General features: G+C 45.1%; 1 protein-coding gene across 1 annotated transcript in view; it reads right to left on the bottom strand.

Annotated features, from left to right (window-relative positions):
• PECR (peroxisomal trans-2-enoyl-CoA reductase) overlaps nt 1-22568 on the bottom strand; it is a 112661-nt gene that overhangs the window by 2394 nt on the left and 87699 nt on the right. Inside the window, exons 6-7 of the mRNA XM_046643416.1 lie at nt 1480-1570; nt 67-230 (exon numbers count right to left, since the gene is read on the bottom strand). Coding sequence (XP_046499372.1) covers nt 67-230; nt 1480-1570 — 255 coding nt within the window. The remainder of the gene's footprint in view (nt 1-66; nt 231-1479; nt 1571-22568) is intronic.

Genomic DNA, 22568 nt, shown 5'->3' with positions numbered 1-22568 from the left:
ATGCAATAACACAAAAACACACATTTCAAGCAAAAGCAGAGCAGATGAAAAAATGCATCCACTTACCACAACAAAGAGATATCTCTCCGAGAGCTCCCAGCCTGTTGGAAAAATGTTGGTCTCTTCAGCCAATTTTAACAATATCTCTCGAGCTTTCCCTGTGTTTTTAGAATCACTGATGGTGCTGAGTTTCGTCACTGACAACAAAGAGTCTGCTTCCTTTTGAAAACCTAAAGTAAAAAAATTTACCGCTCCTGTAAAGTAGTCACAAGGAGATGACTGTCCTGCAGGAGATTAAGAAGGAACCCGAATGTGGATTCCGAACAAACCTCAGGAAACTGCAGCCAAAGGCACCACCGCTGCTTCCCGGCTCAGTGTGAGTGGCAGGGTCTTTCTCAAAATTCGTTTGATGTTTCTTCCGGTTTAATTTTCTTTGTTAACTTTCCCTTCAGAGTTAAGCCTCACATACTCACCCACTGACAGCTCGCTGCCCTTTCTGGACTGAAACCCTCCTCCCACTCCCTACTCCTGCCCTGTCCCCAGAATTGCTACCCGCCTTTGTAGCTTGAGAACAGCCAAGTGGTCACCCCCAGGCCTCTACTTCTCCAAGCCCAGATGCCCTTCCCTGGAGCAATATGGTTGGCTGGTTAAAATTACTTACCCAGAGGTATAAAAGACTCACAGATTTACACCTGTCTGGAATAACTTACATTGTAAGAAGGAGACTGTTAAGTCAACAATATTGGGTGCGTAAATAGGGCAGAGGCCCACCCCCGCCCACTGCATCCCAGCCAAAGCAATAGGGGCTGGCAACACGGCACCCAACTTTTGAAAATTTATGATGCCACGGTGTCATCTCTTTCCAAGCAGAAGGACTGAGGACTTCAAAATTGATAAATTCATTTTTTAAACCTTAAACAAGCTTATTTTACAATGTGAGGGGCTTGTTTATTGTATCGCGAACCTTATTGTATCGCGAACCTGGAAGAATTCAGAAAAACCAACACCAACAGCCACTCTCACGCCACGGGTGCCTTTCCCAAGTGGGAAGCTTTTCTACCTTTTAGTCCTTCTGAATCTTGCTGTCTTTCTTACACACAACATATCTCCCAGCCTACCTTATCTTATAAAACTTCTACTAATCGGTCACTCACTTTCATCTAATTCACTCGATGTACACGCCGAAAAGTTTAAGGTAGCGCCCATATGACTCCCCTGCCCTGTCTGCTCAACACAGAGGACAGATGGAGTAGCATATGGCTGAGCACGTCCTTAGGGCCTGGGCTGGTGATAACAGAAATATCAGATGTTTATGCTCGAGGATACAAAGAGAACAGGATCGGGAAAATAATTAGTACACAGGAGCCTTAATTAGTCAATTACTGACATCCCTTTCCTAAAAACCATGGTGAAGGAAGCGACCAGGAATAACACCACAACTAGTTATTTTTACAATTCCCTAGTCAGTTGCAGACTCACCTAAATCTTCTAAAATGCGTTTCCACCTATTTCTCACTTCCCTTCGAATCTGTCGCAGGGTGTAGATATCATAGTTGAGCTTTTGCCACTCCTGTAGGAAAATAAAAATTCAGTTTTATTTTTATCTTGGGCTTAAACCTCTATGTAAGTCCCAAACTTAAGCTGTTTAAACATGTGGTTCTCCTCTTCACTAATCTTTAAACTAGATCTAAAAGAAGAGAAGGAGATGGGTGAGAGGGAGTCCCCGGGACGCGTGAGCTACCGTTTCTGCAGAATCTGTGATGTACCAGGTGCTATGACACCTCACGCAAATTGTCCTAATTAAACTCTTCACATATCTATTCTCTTAACTTCACCGATCTCACCTGCAAAGAGAGGATGACAATAGTTCATATTCCACCTAAGAGTGTTTTAAAGATTAAACAGAGAAAAAAGCACAACATCTGCTCATAGTGAGCACCTAAGAAAATCCATGTATCATTAAAACCATTTTATAGATGAAGAAACTGAGTCCCAAAGAGGGTAAGCGGCTAATCCAATATCATCCAGCTAATAGGCACCAGAAGTGGTATTTGAATCCAGGTCTGACTCCAAAATTCCCGAGAAAAACGACATGCGACGAATTCATGTCTTCCTTTGTTATCAGAAGAAAGGAGACCTGGGGGTCCCAAGCTTCTTATTTCCATCCAATGTTTCCTTCAGCTTATCTCAGCATCGCTCTCTTTCATTTATATCCCCACGATAGGAGGAATCTTTTAAGCATTCAGCAGAACTATGAAAAGGTTATCATTCTGAAAATTTCAATCTTATCAGGAATAGGCCATCATGTTGGTCCCTAAACAGAATTTGAATCTTTCAGGAGCGTTAGAATCTTTATGAAGCTAAGCATTCCTTTAAAATGTCATGGAAATTTATTTTTAAGGAGGCTTGACTATATAAAACAGTCATTTTACAGAGCATACCTTTTCCTCTTAGCAAAAACATTAACCATACAACTATCCTTATGCACAGCTTAAGAACATCATTCTAAATGCTCAATTTAAGACGCAAGTTATGTGATATTTTGACTTTTCTAACTGAAAACATTTCAGTGATGCCATTATTTCACTACTCAGCTCCTTCCAAGGCTTGCTTGCTAACCAGCGTTCACGACTGGTTAAGAGAAATCAATTTAGCTGCCATTCACAAACTCTTACAGGTACACTTTGGAAAAGAAGAGCTAGCAAAATAAAGTATGTTTTGTTATGACTGCATTTTACATCTTCTATCTAAAGACATGTCATCAAAAGGCCATGGATTTCAGTTATTTTCTAGAAGTCAGGAAGTGGTGAATTTGAAGATTCTTTCCTGGTTCTCTTTTTTTGACCAAAGGCATGTAGGCATATGCATGTGCATGCATGCATGGTGATGGGGTTCAGGGACAGTGTGTGACCCTGGAAGAGAGCAAAGTTAACTGAGTCATCTCAGAAATATGCAACACTGACCTCATCTTTAGCATCATCTTAAACCACACCTATCCAATCCCCCTCAGAACATATCAGTCATGGGGAAAAAACTCAAGTGTTGTGGTTTTCATTGGATGGGCATACACTGACCCTTCGGTATGCAGCATCTTGGTAGGAGTGTGGGTGCTAGAGCCAGACTTCCAGGTTTGGATCCCAGCTCCCTTATTTATTAACAGCCTGAGTCTGAGCAAGTTGGTAACATCACTGTGTCTCAGTGGCCTCGTCTGCAATATGGGGAGAGTACTACAACCTACCACACTCGCTTCCTGTAAGGACCAAATGTATTAATGCAAGCCTTGAAAATGCAGTTTGCTGCACATTCTCCTCCAAATCAGTGCAGGCACAATTAAGAAACAATCTCCCAAAACTCAGGATGATTTCTATTACGGGGCTTGAGGCCATGATACATGACCCCACGCAATATCTCATTTGTGAGGACCTCTGGAGGACCAATTTCTCTGCTCTTGACATCAGGTCCGATTTCACTTTTCATGAAAATTGTTTCACCTTTCTGGACATTATGAATTTTATAACTGCTAAGTTTCCATGCTGACCTGAAAAGGTAGAGTCCTTTCATGGAAAATTCGTAGGATTTTGAAAGCACTTTTGAATTATCAAAATTTTTTACTACTTGTTACGTCTTTATCATGTTTTTCCTATCTCCTCCTCTTCTTCTGGTTTGTGCTATCTCACTGTATTTTCACGTAAATTGCCTTAAGTCCTTTGTGATAAAAAGGATATAAGTAAATGAAATATTACACAGAGCGGCGCTGGGCTTATTCTCAATGAAACTGACCCTCCTTGCAGGACAGAATGAAGAGTAATCAGACTGTCAGTCACACTTGATTAGAGACCCACACATCAAGCACAGGTGAGCTGCTTCACAGATTCACACAACCTTAAATTCTGAAACAAACCACTAGGTGGCTTCACTAACCTGCGATTAAAGGTCTCTGCTAATTTTTCTGTTAGCTCCTAAGGCTGATGCCTCAGACCTTGTTCCCTCAACTAAGGGCAGCCCAATCGCAATTTTTCAGAGACCCGTTCATCACTGGTGACCCAGGCTTTTCCATCTTTCTCTTCCTGCTGTCCATGTATCAGCTATTTTGCTATTCCTAAAGACCAAGCCTGAGCGTTAACAAATTCATTCCATTTCAGTGTCTGTTACTCTGATACAGTGCTGGATGGAGAAGCAACAGTATGAGATTTAAAAATCTGGTGAGCGTGGATCCACACATGGTGCGTGTGTGCTTCTTAAGATTAGTGGAATAAACTATTTTCATCCATCCATATTATTGCCGTCTTTTTTGACAGAATAGTCATGGATAATCAAATATGAAAGTATCTGGAAGTTTTGTACAAAGTTTAAAGCTCTAAGGCCAGCAGCAGCTTGGGTAAGATTTTAACCAAGAATTGGCTTTTGATAAAATAAATAGTAAGAAGGGAATATGAATTCCTCTTTACCATATGACCCCAAAGGATAGACTCTAAACACAGCAAATGAGAAATGGTGATGTACAAAACCTTATCCACAGTAAAGAAACTAACTCACCTAATTCCCTGGCATTAGAGAAAACAAGTCCTGTGATGGCCTTATACAATGTTACATTGTAACCATTTGTTTCCAGACAAATAATTTGAAAATAGCATTTAAAGATCAGTTACATATTCTTCACCAGTGAGTGGAAACTCAAATCCTCTAGACATCAAACGTTAGTCTTATCTTCTAAAATAATCTTTTGCTTCTTTTCTCATAATTTCTGAAATAATCATTGTGATGCTGTGGCTGGAAACTTTAACAATGAGTAAATTTGCAACGGTGTAATAAAAGCAATAATGCAGAATTAATGTCATAAGATACCCGGGAACCAAGTCAAACTGAAAAACATGTGATTGAAAATGAATAACTGAAGATGCTTAGAGCTGAATTCTTGAGGTTTTTCTCCTCTCTAGCTGTCAGCCAAATCAGATTAGGGCGCCAGAAAAGAAGGTGGAGGCAACAGCACAAAAGGCAGAAGAAGGCTCAATCTCCTGCAGCCGTCAGGAGCTCGTTCTCCTCCAGCTTTCGATCCCATGAGCTGAGCTTGACCTTGAGTTCTGATTTAAGCAGCTGGGATCATTTTCTCACACATGAAATTAAAACATTTTATTCTTATTCCACTATATTACTGTGAGGTTGTGGATAAATGGGACAGTTTAAAAGTACTTTTTATTTCTTCTTAGAAAGGTGATTTATAGATTTAAAGAAATGTACTCTAACAGATTACAGATATTTTAAATCATCTTAAACTGTTAGGAACAACTTCAAAAGAGATCAATTTCTTTTTAGTTGTAAAAATATTATCACACAGAAGTAAAAACTCAAAGAGAACCAGAAGGTATAAAATGAAAACTAAAAGTCTGCTTTCCCATCCTCTTCTTGTCTTACTCCTCAGAGGTAATTACTTTTGAACATTACTTCTTCCTCTTCCTCCTCCTCCTCCCCCCCCCACCTCTTCCTCCTGCTCCTTCTCCTCTTCCCCCACCTCCCCCCACCCCGCTTTCTCCCCTTCTTCCTCCCCCTCCTCTTCCTCTTCCTTTTCTCTTCTGGTAGCTACTTCCATAATTCCAAATAATAGGCTCATACTTCCAATTCCTCACATATTAACTTTAAACTTTCTTTGTACTCTCTGCTATGGACAAAGCATAATTTAGTACTTCTGCACTTTCTCTCTCTCCTGTTCTCTCTCATTGCAAGGGAGGCTGGAAAAGTGGGGGAACCTCATCAGTAGTATTTGAACCAATCACGATCCATCCCCTGGGGCTGGCACTTTGCCGCCCCAAACCAAAGCTGGGTTCTGGCAGCAAGAAAGAAAGGAGGGATACGGACACTGGGGTGGCTAATACGTCAGCAACTAATGTTTGCCACAAGCAGATATATGACGTTTGCTTCCTTAATACCTGTTTTCCCCTTCTCCCATCAATCTGTCAAGTTCATCCAGATTTTCCTTTGGAGAAAGTCACACATTCTCAGCCCACGAGTGGACACTGATTGGCTTAAGCCAACAAACCCACCTTTGGCTGTGCATTAGAATCAACCAGGGAGCATTTTAAAATACCAATGCATGGGATCCACCTTCCAAGCCAATGAAATCAGAATGCTTTGAGGGAGCCAGGTTTGAAATCCAATAACTTAAGCCAATCAGCATACCCCACTGGCTCAGGATGGACACATACCCAACTCGAGCCAAGGAGATGCAACAAAATCCATGGGGCTCTGGAAGCAATCAGCAGTGGTGTTCTCTCCTCCCCTGGATGACGCGGTGTGAGGGTACAAAATCCAGAACTGCCCCCATCACTTTTACTATCCTGAGAAGATCCAGCCTAAGGAAGAACTCAACACTCAGAGGAGGACAAAGATGAAAGAATCACAGAGAGACAGAGCGTAAAGACATCCTGGGGGCCAGCGCGGTGGCACAGTGGTTAAGTGCACACGTTCCACTTCCGCAGCCCAGGGTTCACGGGTTCGGATCCCGGGTGCGGACATGGCACTGCTTGGCAAAAGCCATGCTGTGGTAGGTGTCCCATGTATAAAGTAGAGGAAGATGGGCACGGATGTTAGCTCAGGGCCAGTCTTCTTCAGCAAAAAGAGGAGGATTGGCAGTAGTTAGCTCAGGGCTAATCTTCCTAAAAAAAAAAAAAAGACATCCTGGGCCTGAGGATCAAATCTCATCTAAAGTCAGTGCTACTTCTGGAACTCCCTATCATCGAAGCCAACTCCACTCAGGTTTAGACAATGAGTTTTTTCTGATCCCTGCATTTGAAAAATTCATGCTACAAAGACCACTCACTGAGTACATAAACAAAAATGAAAATATAAACACTGCACAAAATATTAATCTCATATTTTCCTATCTCTAGGCCCTGGGGGAAAATGTTCAGCACATAGACTACTTAGCTGGGGTTGGATAAGGCTTACAGAGAATGCAGTGTCAATGGCTATGCCTGGATCCCAATCTTTATGTCCAGGAATGCCTTAGGCAATGACACAGATGTAACAGCAGCCCCTCTGTATCTAGGGATTACTCTATGGTACCTCCCTGAATCCTGTCCATCAGAGCAGAGCTTCTCACTCTGGCAAGACTGCTATTACCACCCAGGGGAGAAGGTAGCTTATATCTCATTGGATAACTTCTTCCAAAGATCTGGGGGAGAGGGTCCAACTATCACTAGCTTAACCACTCAACTTCCTTACAAAGACATGTTGAATCCTTCTGGCTGGATCTAATGATCAGCTCAATGTTAACTTTTTTTTTAATTGCAGTTCTCAGTTCTTTTTTTTTTTTTCTGGGAAAGATTTGCCCTGAGCTAACATCTGTTGCCAATCTTCCTCTCTCTCTCTTTCACTTTTTTTTCCATCCCCAAAGCCCCAGTACATAGTTGTATGTTCTAGTTCTAAGCCCTTCTGGTTCTTCTACATGAGCCGCCGCCACAGCATGGCTACTGACAGATGAGTGGTGTGGTTCTGAGCCCGGGAACCAAACCCTGGCCACCGAAGCAGAGCGCCCCAAACTTTAACTGCTAGGCCATCAGGGCTGGCTCAAAGTTAAATTTTGATCCATAATAACTTTGAGCCAAAATCTATACACCATCTGAAACCAAGCATTAGGACAACCTTGTCAACTGTCTTTCCTGGATGGTGAAAAACTATCTTCAGAGGAAGATGCTCTGAAACTGGGGCTGAAATCTGCTTCATCTTCTTCACTCCATACCCCAAGATCAGAAAAATCACAAACAGAACTTTAAGAAATGGTCCCTATTATATTTGATCTGCATAAAAACCCAGCAAGAAGGTCTTTCCCAAATTTTACATGAAGTTATGTAACTTTCCCCATGCCAGAGTTCATATCCAAGTACATCTAATTCCAAAGCCACATACCCTAAAAAAAAAGAAAGAAAGAAACAGAAAGGAGACAGAATAGAATGACTATTGTCGCTTCCCCAACACAGCTTTTTTCTTGTGCATTTATTGTTTGTTTGTTTACGTTACGTAATACATTCAATTTACAATCCAAAAAGTACTAAAGGCTGTGTCCTCAGCCACCAGCGTCTCTCTACAAGTAATAAATGTTACCAATTTCTCCTGTACCCTTCCATTTTTTCCCATAAATGGTAGCATGCTATATCCTGCACTTTTCACTTAATAATATATTTTAGCAATCACTGTGTATCAGAATATAAGGTTCCAGATCCTTCTTTGACTTGACTTTTTGACCATCTGGTGTAGACAGAAACAGAATTATAATAAACATATATATTTGTTTTATAGAAAACAGTCCCCTAAAAAACCACAATATGTTCTTAAATGTGCCATAAAACTAGAAAATGCCTTAAGACTTTCTGCCTTCTAGTCATTCTTTCTAACACCACCATCAAAAAGTAGTAAGTACCCACATTTGTCATGCACTATATACATCCCTTTGGGAATTTCTATTTCAACGCAACATCGACATTGAAAGAAGACATCATGCTACTGTGGCCATCACAACACTGCAGTACAGAACTGAAACATCTAAATCAGGAAGCTACAAAGTGAATAGTAGCCAAATACTTTTACTTGAAAGTGACAGCTTCTTGGTCAAATGCATTCTTTGAACATTGTAACTGTTGTCTCTCTCCTTTCAATTTTCACCAATTCATATCATTTTAGGCTACTTTCTATTTAAAACGAAAAGAGAGTCTCTAAAAGACAGAAAAATCGTATGGACTGATTCTCCAATTTAGTTTTCTTTCATGTGGTATGTAGTGGGAAATGTCAGGTAAGTAAGAAAAAGACGTCATACACGGGTGTCTGGATTTTAATGTCTCTTAACAGATTCTCTCATGCTTGCTCTTCATGGAGAAATGCAAGATGGATAATGCAGACTAGGATAGCTGGGCAGCGCTGACGAGTACTCAAAACTGTCGGCGTCAGTCTGCAGAGAAGTTTGTAGTGATACACGAAAGGGCTCAGTTTCAGGGCTAGTCATCACTTTCATCAGTGACTTTGTGAAGTCAGAGATCACCAAAGTGGGAGGGGTAGCTAAGACACAGAATGAGAAAATCAAGATTTGAAAACATATAGCAAATAAAGCCTACAAAATAAAATCTATAGGTCAAAAGTTATTAGGAATAAGTAAAAATATATCCTACTCTCAGGTTGAAAAAAATCAACACAACCAGGGGCTGGCCCCATGGTGTGGTGGTTAAGTTCAGCGTTCTCTGCTTTGGTGGTCCAGGTTCGTGGGTTTGGATCCCAGGTGTGGACCTACACCCCTCCTCAGCCATGCTGTGGTGGTGACCCACATATAAAGTGGGGGAAGATTGGCACAGATGTTACCTCAGGGCTAACCTTCCTCAGCAAGAAAAAAAAAAATCAACACACCCAAAGCACCAGGTGCAGGGACCTCCCTACACAGCAGTTCATGTGAAAGACAGACCTAGGGGTTGATTAAACTGGAAGCTCTAGGTCCAACCAAAATGTGGCATTTGGTCTGCATTTATTGGGCATCTGCTTTGTGCCAAGCACAACACTGGGCTCACAAAAATAAATAGCACGTGGACCTCCTGCTCTAAAGGAATGAAAGTGTAGACAAAAAACTAACGTAATACTACCCTACACTCACAGAAGCATTGCTCACAAGGAAGGGGTAATCAATGCAGTCTGCACAGAGCAACTGGGAAACCGCCCGAAGAGGGATGCGGTCACCCAGCATGCAGCCAGGAGAGCGACGAAGATGAAGGGCTCAGCAACCAGGTGACGGTGGCCGGGCTGACAGATCTGCAAACCACAGGACCTTGGAAGTACCCGAGAACATCCTTCAAGCTTCAATAGCTGCGATACGGAAGAGGCATTCCTTTCCTTTTTCGTACATAGCTGCAAAAGGCAGAACGAAGACTACGAGGTGGAAGCCACGAGAAAGATCAAAGTAAGAACTTTTTATTCGGAATGAAGGCTTCGAAAGAGAAGGAGCCGTCCAGCACGGGAACTCTAAGGTCTAATTTCTATACTTTATGTAGAAATACAGTATAATTTCCAGAACTATAATTTCTAGAGGCTCTTTCAACATAATACATTTTTCCTGTATCACCAGAAAAAATCCAAAAAGAATTTAAAGGCATTTACAAAAAAGGAGATAGACAGAAATAGAGTGATGGATACACAGGTAGACAGATAATATTGATAGAGCGTCCCACGCACGCTCTAAGCTCTGTGTTATTTACTTGGTTAGTTCTCATAACATGATGTGCTACTCCATGAGGTGGATATTATTATAACATCTTAAGAACGAGGAAACTGAGGCTCAGAGAGGTGAAGAAACTGGCCCAGTGCACACCAGAAGTGAGGAGCTGGGACTGCACACGTGGGCGTCTGGCGGTAGGGTCAATGCACTCAGTCACTGTCCACACCGCCTCTTCAAACAGGAAGAGTGGGTGGGGGGGGGGGGGGAGCAAGGTGGGAGGTGGAAGAAAAGAGGACAGAGGACAAAAGAGCGGTTGACTAAAGAGGAGACCGAGCTGAAGCCACAGGAGCCGTCCCTGAGGAGGAACTAAGAAAACACAATTGAAATCTTGGGAGAAAATAGAACATTTTTAGAGGCAAAGTATCCCTCGGCTCTAGCCCAGAAGGCGGCGGACCCCAGAGCGTCCTCTCCAGGGTGGACACAGTGGGACGCTGTGCTCAGTTCTGTCTCCCCTCCCAGAGCGGGTGGAAGGACCTCGGGCCCCTCCCACTTTTCCTGTCCCTTTCTTCTCCTGTCTGCCTTGTTCCCACTTCACCTCCGAGCAGTGAGACGAAGGCAAAACCACCGCCTTCAGGATGCATGGGTGGTGGGGGGTGGCAGACGCTGCCAAGGTCTGAGATCCAGCCAAGGCCTCCAGAGACTCACGTGACAAACCACAGTTTCACTGGCTCACATGATGGGCTTCCTCCCCCACAGCTGATCAGCTGGCATCTTTGGACAGATGCCCAACAGCTTGAACCTCATCTGCCAAACCCAAGAGAAAAAGGATTTTGCAAAACTAGCTCACTCTTCCTAAAAGGACAGCTGGTTTCACTGACGTCAGCAGCCATACGTGCCCTTCACCCTGCTCTCTCCTCAGCTCCATCCACCCTCCTCCGTCCCTTCACTGCCACATGGCTCAAAGGGGGGCTTCCCCCAGCCCGTCTCACTGCCTCCTCATTCCCTCACGCCAGCCCCGTCGATCGGCCGCTGCCCAGGGGAGGTGCTAAGGTACTTTCCTCATCTCACTAGTGACTGAAAGGGAAACTGTCCCCTAGTCCTTCCAGAGGCCCTGACCTTTTCTAAAGCATTGAATCCTGATGGCCACCCCCTTCTTATGCCTCCCCAGGTCTCTTTGGGGAAGGGAAAAAGGAACGAGCATCTGCTCAGTGCCCATCATACACAGGCACTGACGCCTCCACCGCCCTGCAAGGCGGCCGTTAGAATCCCCGAGCTGTAGAGGAAGGTCCAGCTTGTTGCCTAGCGTCCCTCGGCAGCAGGTCTGAGATGCGGGATCTGCACCTCTCAGTGCCGCCTCCCGCCGAGCTCCCTCACTCTCCTCCCTCCCCTTGGCTCATTTTCCTTCTTCCTTTGCCTCTTCCTTTCATGCAGCCCTTTCCCAAGGCTCTGTCCTGGGCCTTCTTCTCATCTCCATCTCCCTGGGTAACTTCCCCTAACGCCTCCACTTCTGTTGTCATTACTTCTCTCTTCTCTGTCAGGGACTCCCCAAGTCATGGTCTTTTGCCCTGCCTCCGGGCCCCAGCTCCAGGTCCCGATTTCCTCCTGTCTGCCGGATGTCTCCATGTGGATGGGCTGCTGACCCGGCCACTCGACAGAGCCCAGTGAGACCCCCACCAGCGCCCACGTCAGCGCCATCCCTCTTACACTTCCACCTTGGTTACAGGGCTCCTTCCCCTTCAATCCCACCTTCTGAATCCAGATCAGTCACCTCGTCCTGTCGATTCTCCCTGTCACAGGTGGTCTCTCTTCTTTTCCCACTGCCTCAGCTTTAGCTGGCCTGAACGGCTGCAAGAACTGGTCCCTCTGCTTCCAGAAGCCAATGTCTCCAACCTCCTCCCAGCCAGCTGTCCTCCCAAAGGTCACATGGGGTCACTCCCCTCCCTGTGAACTTCCGTGGTTCCCCACGGCTGACTGAATCACATTTCAGTACCCAGCAGGCTCTCCAAGGTCTGACTCCCAGTCTTGTTCTGACCACGTCCCTCTTCTCACAGTGTGTCCCCGCCACAGGGGACCACCTCTCCCCTCCTCCTTCTGCTGCCATCGAATCCTCTTCACCCTTCAGGCTCAGCTCCAAAGCCACCACCTTGAGAAGCCTTCACCTTTCTTACCAGTTGAAAGTAACTCCTGCTTCTTTTGACATTCCTGAGCTCCTTTATAAAACCGTTGTAGAGTTATTTTTGTTGTTAGTGCCATTGAGTCAATTCTGACTCCTAGTGACCCTGTGCACAGCAGAGAGGAACCCTGCCTGCTCTTTTTTGCACCATCCTCTCACCTTCTGGTGCTCCAACAGACAATGCTCTGCTGCTGTTCACAGGGTTTTCATGGTTAATTTTTTTGGAAGTGGGTGGCCAGGTACTTCTTCCCAGTCAGCCTAATCTGGAAGCTCCACTGAAACCCAGCCAACCATGGGTGACCCTGCTGGTACTTGAAATCCCGGTGGCATAGCTTTCAGCATCACAGCAACACGCAGCTGCCACAGTATGAGAACCAAGAGACGAGTGGTGTGGTTCCCTGATGGGAAACAAACTCGGGTCACAGTGGTGTAAGGACCGAATCTTAACCAGTAGACCCCCAGGGCTGGCTGTAGAGTTATGTACTGTATTGATATTGTTATATAGGGGTTTGTAATGCCTCCCTCACTACTAGATTATCGGCTCCTGGGGGAACCTAGATTCATCCATGTCTTACACAGTCCTCTGTGCAGAGCACATGTTCCAATGGGTTTGCTAAACTCAAATGAACGTGACAATTCACATACAGGCCACACTCTGCCGGCGACTGAGTGCCTATTTTGAATCTAGGAAACACTAAATCTTATCAGAAAAAGCCACGTGGGCCCAAATCCATGTGTGTTCTGAACAAAACAGGTTTATATAATCAACATATTTTGATTCCCATATTTTTGGGAAACAGAATAAATTCAAGAAAGATGAAATAAAAATAATCCATTCATCTCTTTTACTCTTGCCTGATCAAGCATTTGATATTTGAAAAGTACCTTCCCATATGTCTCTTTAAATAATAATAGATATTGAGGCTGCACCATGTGGCAGGCCCCATCCCACGCGTTCCATGTGTCATTCCATCCATCAGAAAATCCGACAAGACGCGCTTATGGATCCCTTTCTAGAGACGTGTTACGTGAGGCTCCAGGAGGCTAAACAATTCAACTGAGATCTCACAGCTCTTAAGGAGGAACCAACAACTTAAACTCGTCTGTCTGACTCCACAACCCGTTCTCCTCCCAGTACCTAAGCTGCACTGTCAGGCCCCAATTTAGCCCACTATATTGTCCTTCCTGGTCACCAGTGTGGAAACTGGGACACAAAGAGAGAAATGCAACATAACGTGCAGGGACTTTCATTCCAAAAGCAACTTCTGGCACGGCCACGCAGGTCCAGCAGACAGACAGGCCCCCTCCTCTGTCCTCCAGCTACCCCTCTGGACACACTCCTCACAGCCCAGCAGCGGGAGGAAGGACAACGCAACCAGAGCCCAGTGCGAGGGGCAGGCCCGGAGACACGGCGGTGGGGAAGGGAGGCAAGACTTGATTATGAAGAGGAAGCTCAGAGCTTCCTTTCAGCACAGCTGGTCTGGACAGTGTCAAGGCCACCTACCCAGGAGGGGCATCCTCTTTCAGGACCATAAAAGCCTATTATCTCCATCCACCAGACATGGTGTATAAGTGGGAAAGACGGGATTGTATTTCACTGTTGCTAGACAGCCCATCCACTCACTAGCCCTCTGCCTCCACCTGGTCCCAAATGGCAGAGGATCAAATGACAGAGCAGAGAAACTCAGGGCGTTAGAGGATGAACGACAGACTAGATGAACCTTGGAGCAGGGGGTGGTCGGGAGTGGAGGCCAAGGAGGAGCCAGTGCCCAGGGATCTGGCACTTAGTTGCCTGGGGGCTCCAAGACTTGGAAAGCCCTCCAAAAGCTCCCAACAAGGGTTGGCCTTACTGCATCATCCCTGACATCTCCTTGCTCTGCAGCACTCGCTCCAGAACGGTCTGTCTGTTGTGACCAAGGCCCATGGAAGCGAGCCTTTTGAGTTGGCTCAGTCAAACTGATGGAGTGCTCCCTCCCAGTTGCCTCAGCCCAGCCTCTTCAGTCAGATAAGAACGGGCCTCCAGCTTACAGATGTGCATCTGGGTCTCCTCCTCCTCACCTTCCAGAGCCCTCTACTGCCCATTCTCTGAACCCCAGGGGATGCTGGGCCTTTGTGGGGTTCAGGATACCCCCAGGTCTAGAAGCAGTCGGCTGCACTGACCACTAGGCCCTGAGGCCCCACCCCAGATGCTCTGATATTTAAAAGTTTTTTGGGTTTTTTTTGTAAGTAAAGTATAAGGGCCTGGATTTTAATGAGAGAAAAACCATTTCCAGCATCATTCTGGTAGTTTCAAACAATCTGGTCAAAAAATACTTTGGGTATATAAAAAGCCTGTACATACAATCCAAAGTTCAGAGACGTGCCTTACTGGTTTTCAGTCTGCAGCTGGGGCAAAGGTTGCTGCATCTCAGCTGGTTGGACTGGGGAGGCTGCCCCATGCCCTTTGCCTACCCTTTGTGTCCACAGCTGCCCTCCTGACGTGCAGGCGTCGCACGTCCAGCCCACCCACTTTGCTAAGGTCTGGCATCTGGGCAGTGTGACTCTACATACCACACAGAGCCCCAAACCCCAAACCCCATCCTGGAGTTAGTGCTGGGAGCACTCGCCTGGGAGCTAATGCCGTCCCACTGTCCTTTGCGATGCTCATGTGCTTTGACCTGGAACCAGAGCTAGAATTTTGACCTAGAATAAGTCAAACGCAAAAGTAATGCTTTGCCACCTCTCTCGGTGTATTTTTATTCCACAGCTCCGCTGGAGTTCTGGAAACAGACTGATCTGCAACCAGAGGCCCCTGACCTAATTCTTTATCTGGCTTTAACCAGATTAAGCTGAGGGGGAGCCCACGGCTCCTGCCGAAGTGAGCAGCACGGCCAGGAACGCGGCTGCAAAGCGATGAGATTTCGCATCAGTTTTGCCTAATTTGGGGGGTTCCAGCCCACGTATGGCTTTAGAATTAGGAGGAGGGCCAAACTCAGGAGGTGATTGGGCTAACGCTGCCAGTGGGAAGAACCGGGGCTTGGCATTTGCCAGTGACATTGTTATTCCTAATCAACCAGCTGGAACCAGTTCACAGCTCTGCTGCTCTGGGCACTGCAGGGGAGGAGAATTAGCTGCTGTCACTAAAGGAAAAGGACAATAAGACTAAATTCCTGTCCATGGAGAGGAAAGGGGGACTCAAATCTCTGGTGAGGCAGAAATAGCCAGTTCATTCAATTTCTTTAAGTGTGCACCGTCGAGGAAGGCTGCTTCTTCAACGAACTGAGGCAAGTTTAGATTAACGAGGGGACGTCTGAATCCAGAGTCTAGAAGACATCTCCAAGTTCTGACCGCCCCTCAGCATCTCAGTGTCTAGCCCTGTGCCATCCAACAGGGCAGCCGCTGGCCACACGTGGCTAGTCTGAATTGAGAAATGCTCTAAATGTAAAATACACACTGAATTTCGAAGACTTAGTATCAAAAAGAAAAAGAGAGAACGTAAAATATCTCATCAAGAGCATTTATATTGATTACGCATTGAAATGATAATATTCTGGATATATTTGGTTAAATAAAATATATTCTTAAATTTAACTTCACCTACTTATTTTTACTTTGTTAATGTGGCTCCCAGAACATTTAGAGTTACTTATGTGGTTTGCATTATATTTTTATTGGACAGTGCTGATCCAAATAATGTTACACCTAATGGTTTAATTTCAAAGCACGGCAAAATTTGCAAAGAGATGCACTTTAGCCAACCCCACCAGAAAACACTCTTGTGCGGGTCCTTTAAGGACTGCAGGTTCTTTTGAGGTGATCATGGGGTGAGAAGCCACTGCTCCAGAAACCAGGGCCAGCTTGGTTAACTAGACTCAGTTAGTCGTCTGTTTGCAAAAGCAGATAGATAACAGCATTACTAAAGCCACCCTATAGATAGCATCTCTGATGCCTGGGTCACCATGGTAACACGTGCTTAAGTTTCTCAGGAACTGAGAGTCGACTCCTTGCCCGGTTCAGGCCGGTTGAGACCACTGACTCATCCACTGGGCCTGCCAGGATGACTGACAGGTGACCCTTTCACCTCAAGGAGCTGAAAACCCCACCCTCAGATCATGGCAATGATGCCATTTTGTGCACACGCGTCCTGTGAAGAGCCAGGAAGCTTGACCACACTTGCGCAGATCATAAGTTCCCTCACTTCTCCTCACCTCCAATGACCTATCCCCACTTCAGACCGCCTGCCCCCTTCTCCCACAAACATCTCTAACCCTCATTTTCCGGGGAGGCAGATTTGAGATTTGTTCTCTGTCTCCTCGCTTGGCTGCCTTCTGAATAAACCCTCTCTCTGCTGCATAGTTACGATCCCGGTGATCAGCATAATTGCGAGGTGGGCAAAACAAACCCGGTTCAGTAACACTCCTTTTATTGGTGGTGTGTCTTTCACTTGATAAAAACGCTTTCATACCCATAATCTCATTTAATTGACAGCTATACCTAGACAAATGTCTTACTACTTTTAAAAGACCTTCAAGACAACAGAAAAGTATATAATTTGACTAAAGAAAAACTTGAAACTTTTGTACATGCAAGAAACAAAATAATAATAAAAAAGCCAAGAACATACTGGAAAAAGTGATACGAATTTAGCAAGGGGTTAATACAGAAAGAAAAATCATACTCATGAACAAAAGACCTCAAAAGATAATTCACAAAAGGATCAACTAGGCAGTAACACCCATCCTTTAACAATTCTCAGTAAAACTATGAAGTTTGTGTTGCTGTTGTTGTCTAGCCAAATTATCTATCAAAAATAAAAGAAAATGAGAATGTCCACTGCCAGGAAGGGTATGGCAAAAGGGGCTCTTTTGTATTAAGATTGAGAGTTATAAAATTGGTGTCACTTTATTTTTTCATAGATAGTGAAAACTATTTGGCAGTAGGTATCAAAATATACAAAAATGGGTAAAATCTTTAATCCGAGAATCTATCCTAAGGAAATAATCTCAAAAACAAAAGAAGTCAATGTAGATGATGTACATTAAAGCATTAATTATACATGCCAAAAGGTGAAGAAAAAAGACCTAATGATACACTGATGATGAGTGTTAAAGCAGAATATGTACATTTATTATAATATATTATGTGTATTTTTTAAACAATAGTATATATATTCACAATAATATATATACATAATATATGTATAATGTACATATGTGTCTGTATATATCCTATTACATCAAAAATACCATAAGAAAAATGCAATAAAATAGTATAAGAGTGTTTATCTCAGTGTAGGATTATATATAGGCGATTTTTTTTCTCCTATACTCTCCAAATTTCCCACAATGGTCATGCACTTCTTTTATAATCACAACAGAAACTTTAAAATCCCTACAAAGGATTATTTTTACAGTTTCCTTTGTTAACCTAACCTCGTGTCTGATTACCTCAAAATGGAGAAGTCTAGTTATGGGTACTATCGTCATTTGAATTTATTTAGAAAAGTATTTACTATGTTCTGGATGGATATGCACAGCCCTTAGCCATCTGATTTCAATGGATTCTGTTAACTGAAAATCATCTCGATAAATCTGCAAGTTCCTGTGCATGTCACAGCATTTAGCTGAAAACACTGTTGCTTCGGCGGCCATATACTCTGTATGCCAGCATCTCTGCCAGCTTCAAAGAGGAGGGGGAGCAGGGGGACAAAGCAAGGACAAGGTGACAACGAAGAAGGAGTCCCAGCAGAGTCAAGATCCCTGTGGGGCGGGGGGGGGGGGGAGGGGGAGGGGGGGGGGGGTGGCGCCTTTCAGCAGAGCCAGGCAAAGACACAAGGGGAGGAAAGGGAGAAATTAGGAAGTTATAATTTGCTTTTATATACTAACAACCCCCAAATCGGAAAGTTTTCCATTTTTTAACCCAAATACTTCTTATCGTAGTGGTAACCCTTTTTGTAATTACTCTTCTTGCATAGCTTATCATCAGGGACCCTACTCACAACTCCTCTGTCTTTATTTCAAAGCTGTCAAGTTATTTCTGCCCGATACTGAATACTCCCAGTGCTTTTCATCTTCACCCCCTCACAGGAAGGAGTTAAAGCAGTTGGACTGCGTGTGTGTGTGTGCTGGGGTGGGGGGGAAGCCACCAGGAAAAAGAAAAGAAGGCAGGTGAGTCCATCTAATTTCCTTATCAAGTGAACCTCCAGGTAGCTAGACTAACAGTATCTGCTAGAAAGAAGAAACCTTATCTACAGAACACTCTTAGCAGGACGTCTCTGGCCAAAGGATTACTTCGACTCAAGACACCCAACATCTTTGGGGTATGGCTCCCTGGAGAATGTCACACAGGCTATAATGAGGGGCATACAACGGAGCTCTGGCTTAATCTAAATGCTGTCCACCGTGTGAGGTCACCCAGTGAACCCACTTAGACTCAACTAACATTCTGAGTCAGAGGCGCATGTCCTGTGGGCTGGGGAGACACTCTCAGCATCTGGGCCGTCTCTCTGCTTCATCTGAGCCTCTCATTTGCCTGTGTCTGAAAGTATCAGTGAAGCTTGATGCTGGGTGCCATCTAGGATCCATGTGAATAGGATTTGACAACCTGTGTTTTGCTCACCTCACCTCTCCCCCATCCCTTGATTCCTACTTCAGAGTTATTATTTAAATCCAAGCCTTATAAAACTTTTTCCCTTACCATTCCGGGATCTCATTCACTGTCCACCTTTTACTTCCCCACAATCTTCAAAACCGCCTCCAGATGGTGCCTCCCCGCTCACGTGTTGTGGGTTCTCCAACAAAGCCTGAGCAGGACGCCACGCCACAGCCTCAAGGAAACTATCGCCTAAGTGGAAGCCGTCCTGTAATTGCCCGACACGCACCGGGTAACATGCTTGTTTATAATTACCCCCTTCTTTACTGGCTGTTACAGACCCAGGCATGACCCTTCGCCAAGCCAGTTAGCAAGCTGCCTGGTGAACCCTGAATTCAGCAACCATTTCTGGTTTTCAAGACCTTTGCCTCATCAGTCAGGTGCCCAGTGCCTTACCAACATGGCAGGCTGTCATCAATTCCAGCAAAGCCCAAACACAATTCCTGTGCATTTAAAACCCCAGAATGTGAAGGGGAAACAGTGGTGTGGCCCTAATCCCTGGTACATTTAACATGTTTAGAAATTACAGTGTATTTTTTAAAATCTTGACTAAACTGCATGACAGATAACTATATAGTCATTTTTCAAAAGAAAAAATCATCAGTAGATGAAAAACCCTCTGCACCCATAAATGAAAAGGCTAGAAGAGTCTCTCAGTTTCTAAAGAGGACTCTTCTCCCACAGTATCAAAGAGCAGTGGACACCGGAAGCCGTCCTCAAAGAGGCCAGTCACGGGTCCTCTTTGTATGAAAAACTAAATCCACACAATCATTTGAGCCAAGTCTACTGAGCACCAAACCAGAGGCAAGCTCGATGGCCTCAAGCCAGACAGTAAATGTTTTAGGGTTTACAAGACACAAGGTCTCTATTTTGTCACCACAATGCAAAGGGAGCCAGAGACAAGGTGTAAACAAGAGGGTGTGTCTGTGTCCAATCAAAGTGGATTTGGCCTGTGGGCCAGAGTTTGTCTAGACCGTGGAGGGACATGTGGCGTGGAGAAATCAAATCCACCTGATTCACTCTCAGGAATGCCTCCAACCCCTATTCCAGGCATAGCGCGTGCATCTCGCTCAGAGGGCACGAGTGAGGTCCAGCTCCTTAAGATACAGACACCCAGGAGTGGTGTTAAAAGCCACATCATTTCGGCATAGTTCACAGGCCTCTAAGTACTGGAACTTTCAAGATCATGTCCTCCATACTTCCCTCCATCAAATGAGAAAACAGGCCCAGAGAGGTTGAGTGGCCTGCCACAGGTCACATAGCAAATTAGCAGTAGAGTCAGGAGACAGTAGTAGAACTGGGCATGAAGCCCAGGAATACTTTTTACTTTTTAACATCCACTGCCAGAGCCCCAGGTAACAGAGGGAAGTAGGTAAGCTTTTGAACTTGTTTCAGAAGGAGAGTCATTTTCCAAATACCTCACACAGAGCCCCATCATGAAGTGTATGTGCAAGTAAGGGTGCTCCTTCCCTCTGCCTGGTCCCACCCAAAGCTTGGGGGGCACCTCGAAGGGATCGTAAGGCCCAAGGAAACCAAGCAGCTCAAGTGTAGTTTTATTTGTCCTCTGCTATCATTTCCAGCGCTCTCCTTCCTCCAGGTTTCCGCCCTGCCCGAACGCCCAGGGCCAGCACTGCCACGCCCCCTCCTCCCAACCCCCTCCAGATCCTGCAATCAAACTTATCAGCCCTGGATCCCATTGCTTTGAAAAGTAATTTGTGCTGTCCTACTAATGATGGGTAAATTATTTTTTTTGCTAAGACACAACTAATCAGTCTCTGATAAGGACTAATGTATTATTACTTCCAGACATAATTTGAGTTTTAAAGGGGCCTTTTAGTAGCTCAACACAGTGTTTTTGAATTTATGTTGGCTGGCTTTTCCAAAGATGCCTGGGGAGCTGACTTAGATGGGGAAATCTAGAGGACTTCATTTGGGGGGAGAAAAGGAGTTCCAAAGATAACAGAAAAAGGTTTAAAAACCACAGACATACGCCAAAGCACTGGCTCATGGTCAAGATCTGTCATAATACCAACACAGAAATATTTTAAGGGTGTCAAGAACTGTGAAGCGTCTGAAATGTGACTCCCTTACTCGCTAACAAGTTCTCCTGCCGCCGCTCCGTGGGTGCTGATGAAAGACATCAGACTCCTGGCTCAGAGGCAAACGACCCAGCAGCAGCAGATCAGCATTTTTTATGCCAGTTGTCTGAGCCCTAATTCCAACATGGTAACGGGAAGAGGGCCAAATGACACCTGCCTGGGCAGCAGGCTGCATCACAGGAGAGGCACCCTGCACTTAAGGAACCGGGCTGTTTCATACCCGGCAACAGGCCTGCCTGGCTTTCACTCTGGAGAGAGAACCATCTACGCCTCCCAGGGCTGTTCACGATACAAACATCCTTGAAAAGACAGTTCAGAATGAAGGGCAGACAGCGCCTCTGCTCACAACATGTGCAGAGATCAAGAGCCCATGAGGAATTCTCTCTCAACAGGCAGGGAGGGCGTGGCTTAAGGCCAGGCCTGCTCAGCTCTCCCAAGGAATGTGAGCTTCCCCAGTCAGGAGTAACAGGGCCAGAGGGAAAGAACAAACCTTGCAAAGGGGACAAATAAGCAGTTTCTGCTTGTTTAGTTCAAAACTGCTCCCCATCCCTCTTAGAACAAAATTCAAAATCCTCTCCATGGCCTACCAGGCCTTCATGATCTGGTCCTTGCTGGTCTTCCCAGCGTCACACCCCACAGCTCCTTCCCTTGCTCTCTCTGCAGCCTCGCTGGCCTTCTCGTGGTTCCTGGCATTTACCACGCTCATTCCTGTCTCAGAGCCTTCACATCCGCTGTTTTCTCTGCCTGGAAGGTCCTTCACAAGGCTCACCTCCTCACCTCATCCAGGTCTCCACGCCCCAGCCCAGCATCACTTTCTGTTCCCTCATATTGTCTTATTTTTCTTCAAAGTGCTTATCACAACCGCCATGGTGTTTATTTGTTGTCAGTCTTCCGTCTGTAGAACGGAGGCTCCCTCACTACAAACCCTTTGTTTACTGCTGTGCCCTCAGGGCCTAGATCTGACCCCCAAAACAACTATTTTTAATCCTAACAATGGCACGCCTACCATGATGGCTGAATTGTGACCCCCTCCAGATTCACATGCTGAGGTCCTAACCCCCAGTACTCAGAATGTGACCTTGTTTGGAGATAGCATCTTTAGAGAGGTAATCAAATTAAAACAAGGTCATTAGGGTGAGCCCTAATCCAATGTGACTGGTGTCCTCATGAGAAGGGGACCTTGGCCACGATAAGCACGGTGTCAGCAGCCACAGTTGGTTAAAAGACAACAGTGTCAACGGCTCCCCACACTTGGAGGCAGGAGTTCAACAAAAAATCCTCCCTCAGAAACACTCCAGTACACGCTCGCTCTAATTTGTGTATATCCAAAGGCGCTGCCTATTCCCCAAATGTCACTTTATAATGGGTAAAGGATAACTACTATGTCACGGATTAAAATGTTAAGGCAAGGACTGAGGCGTCAATGAAATGCTATGTTTTCAAACACCCAGCAGTCAAAAAGCCTGGACACATTTGGTCC

This window comes from Equus quagga, chromosome 17, assembly GCF_021613505.1.
Source record: "Equus quagga isolate Etosha38 chromosome 17, UCLA_HA_Equagga_1.0, whole genome shotgun sequence".
NCBI lineage: Eukaryota > Metazoa > Chordata > Mammalia > Perissodactyla > Equidae > Equus > Equus quagga.
The sequence above is the reverse complement of the archived record's forward strand: the minus strand, read 5'-3'. Positions and strand labels throughout refer to the sequence as shown.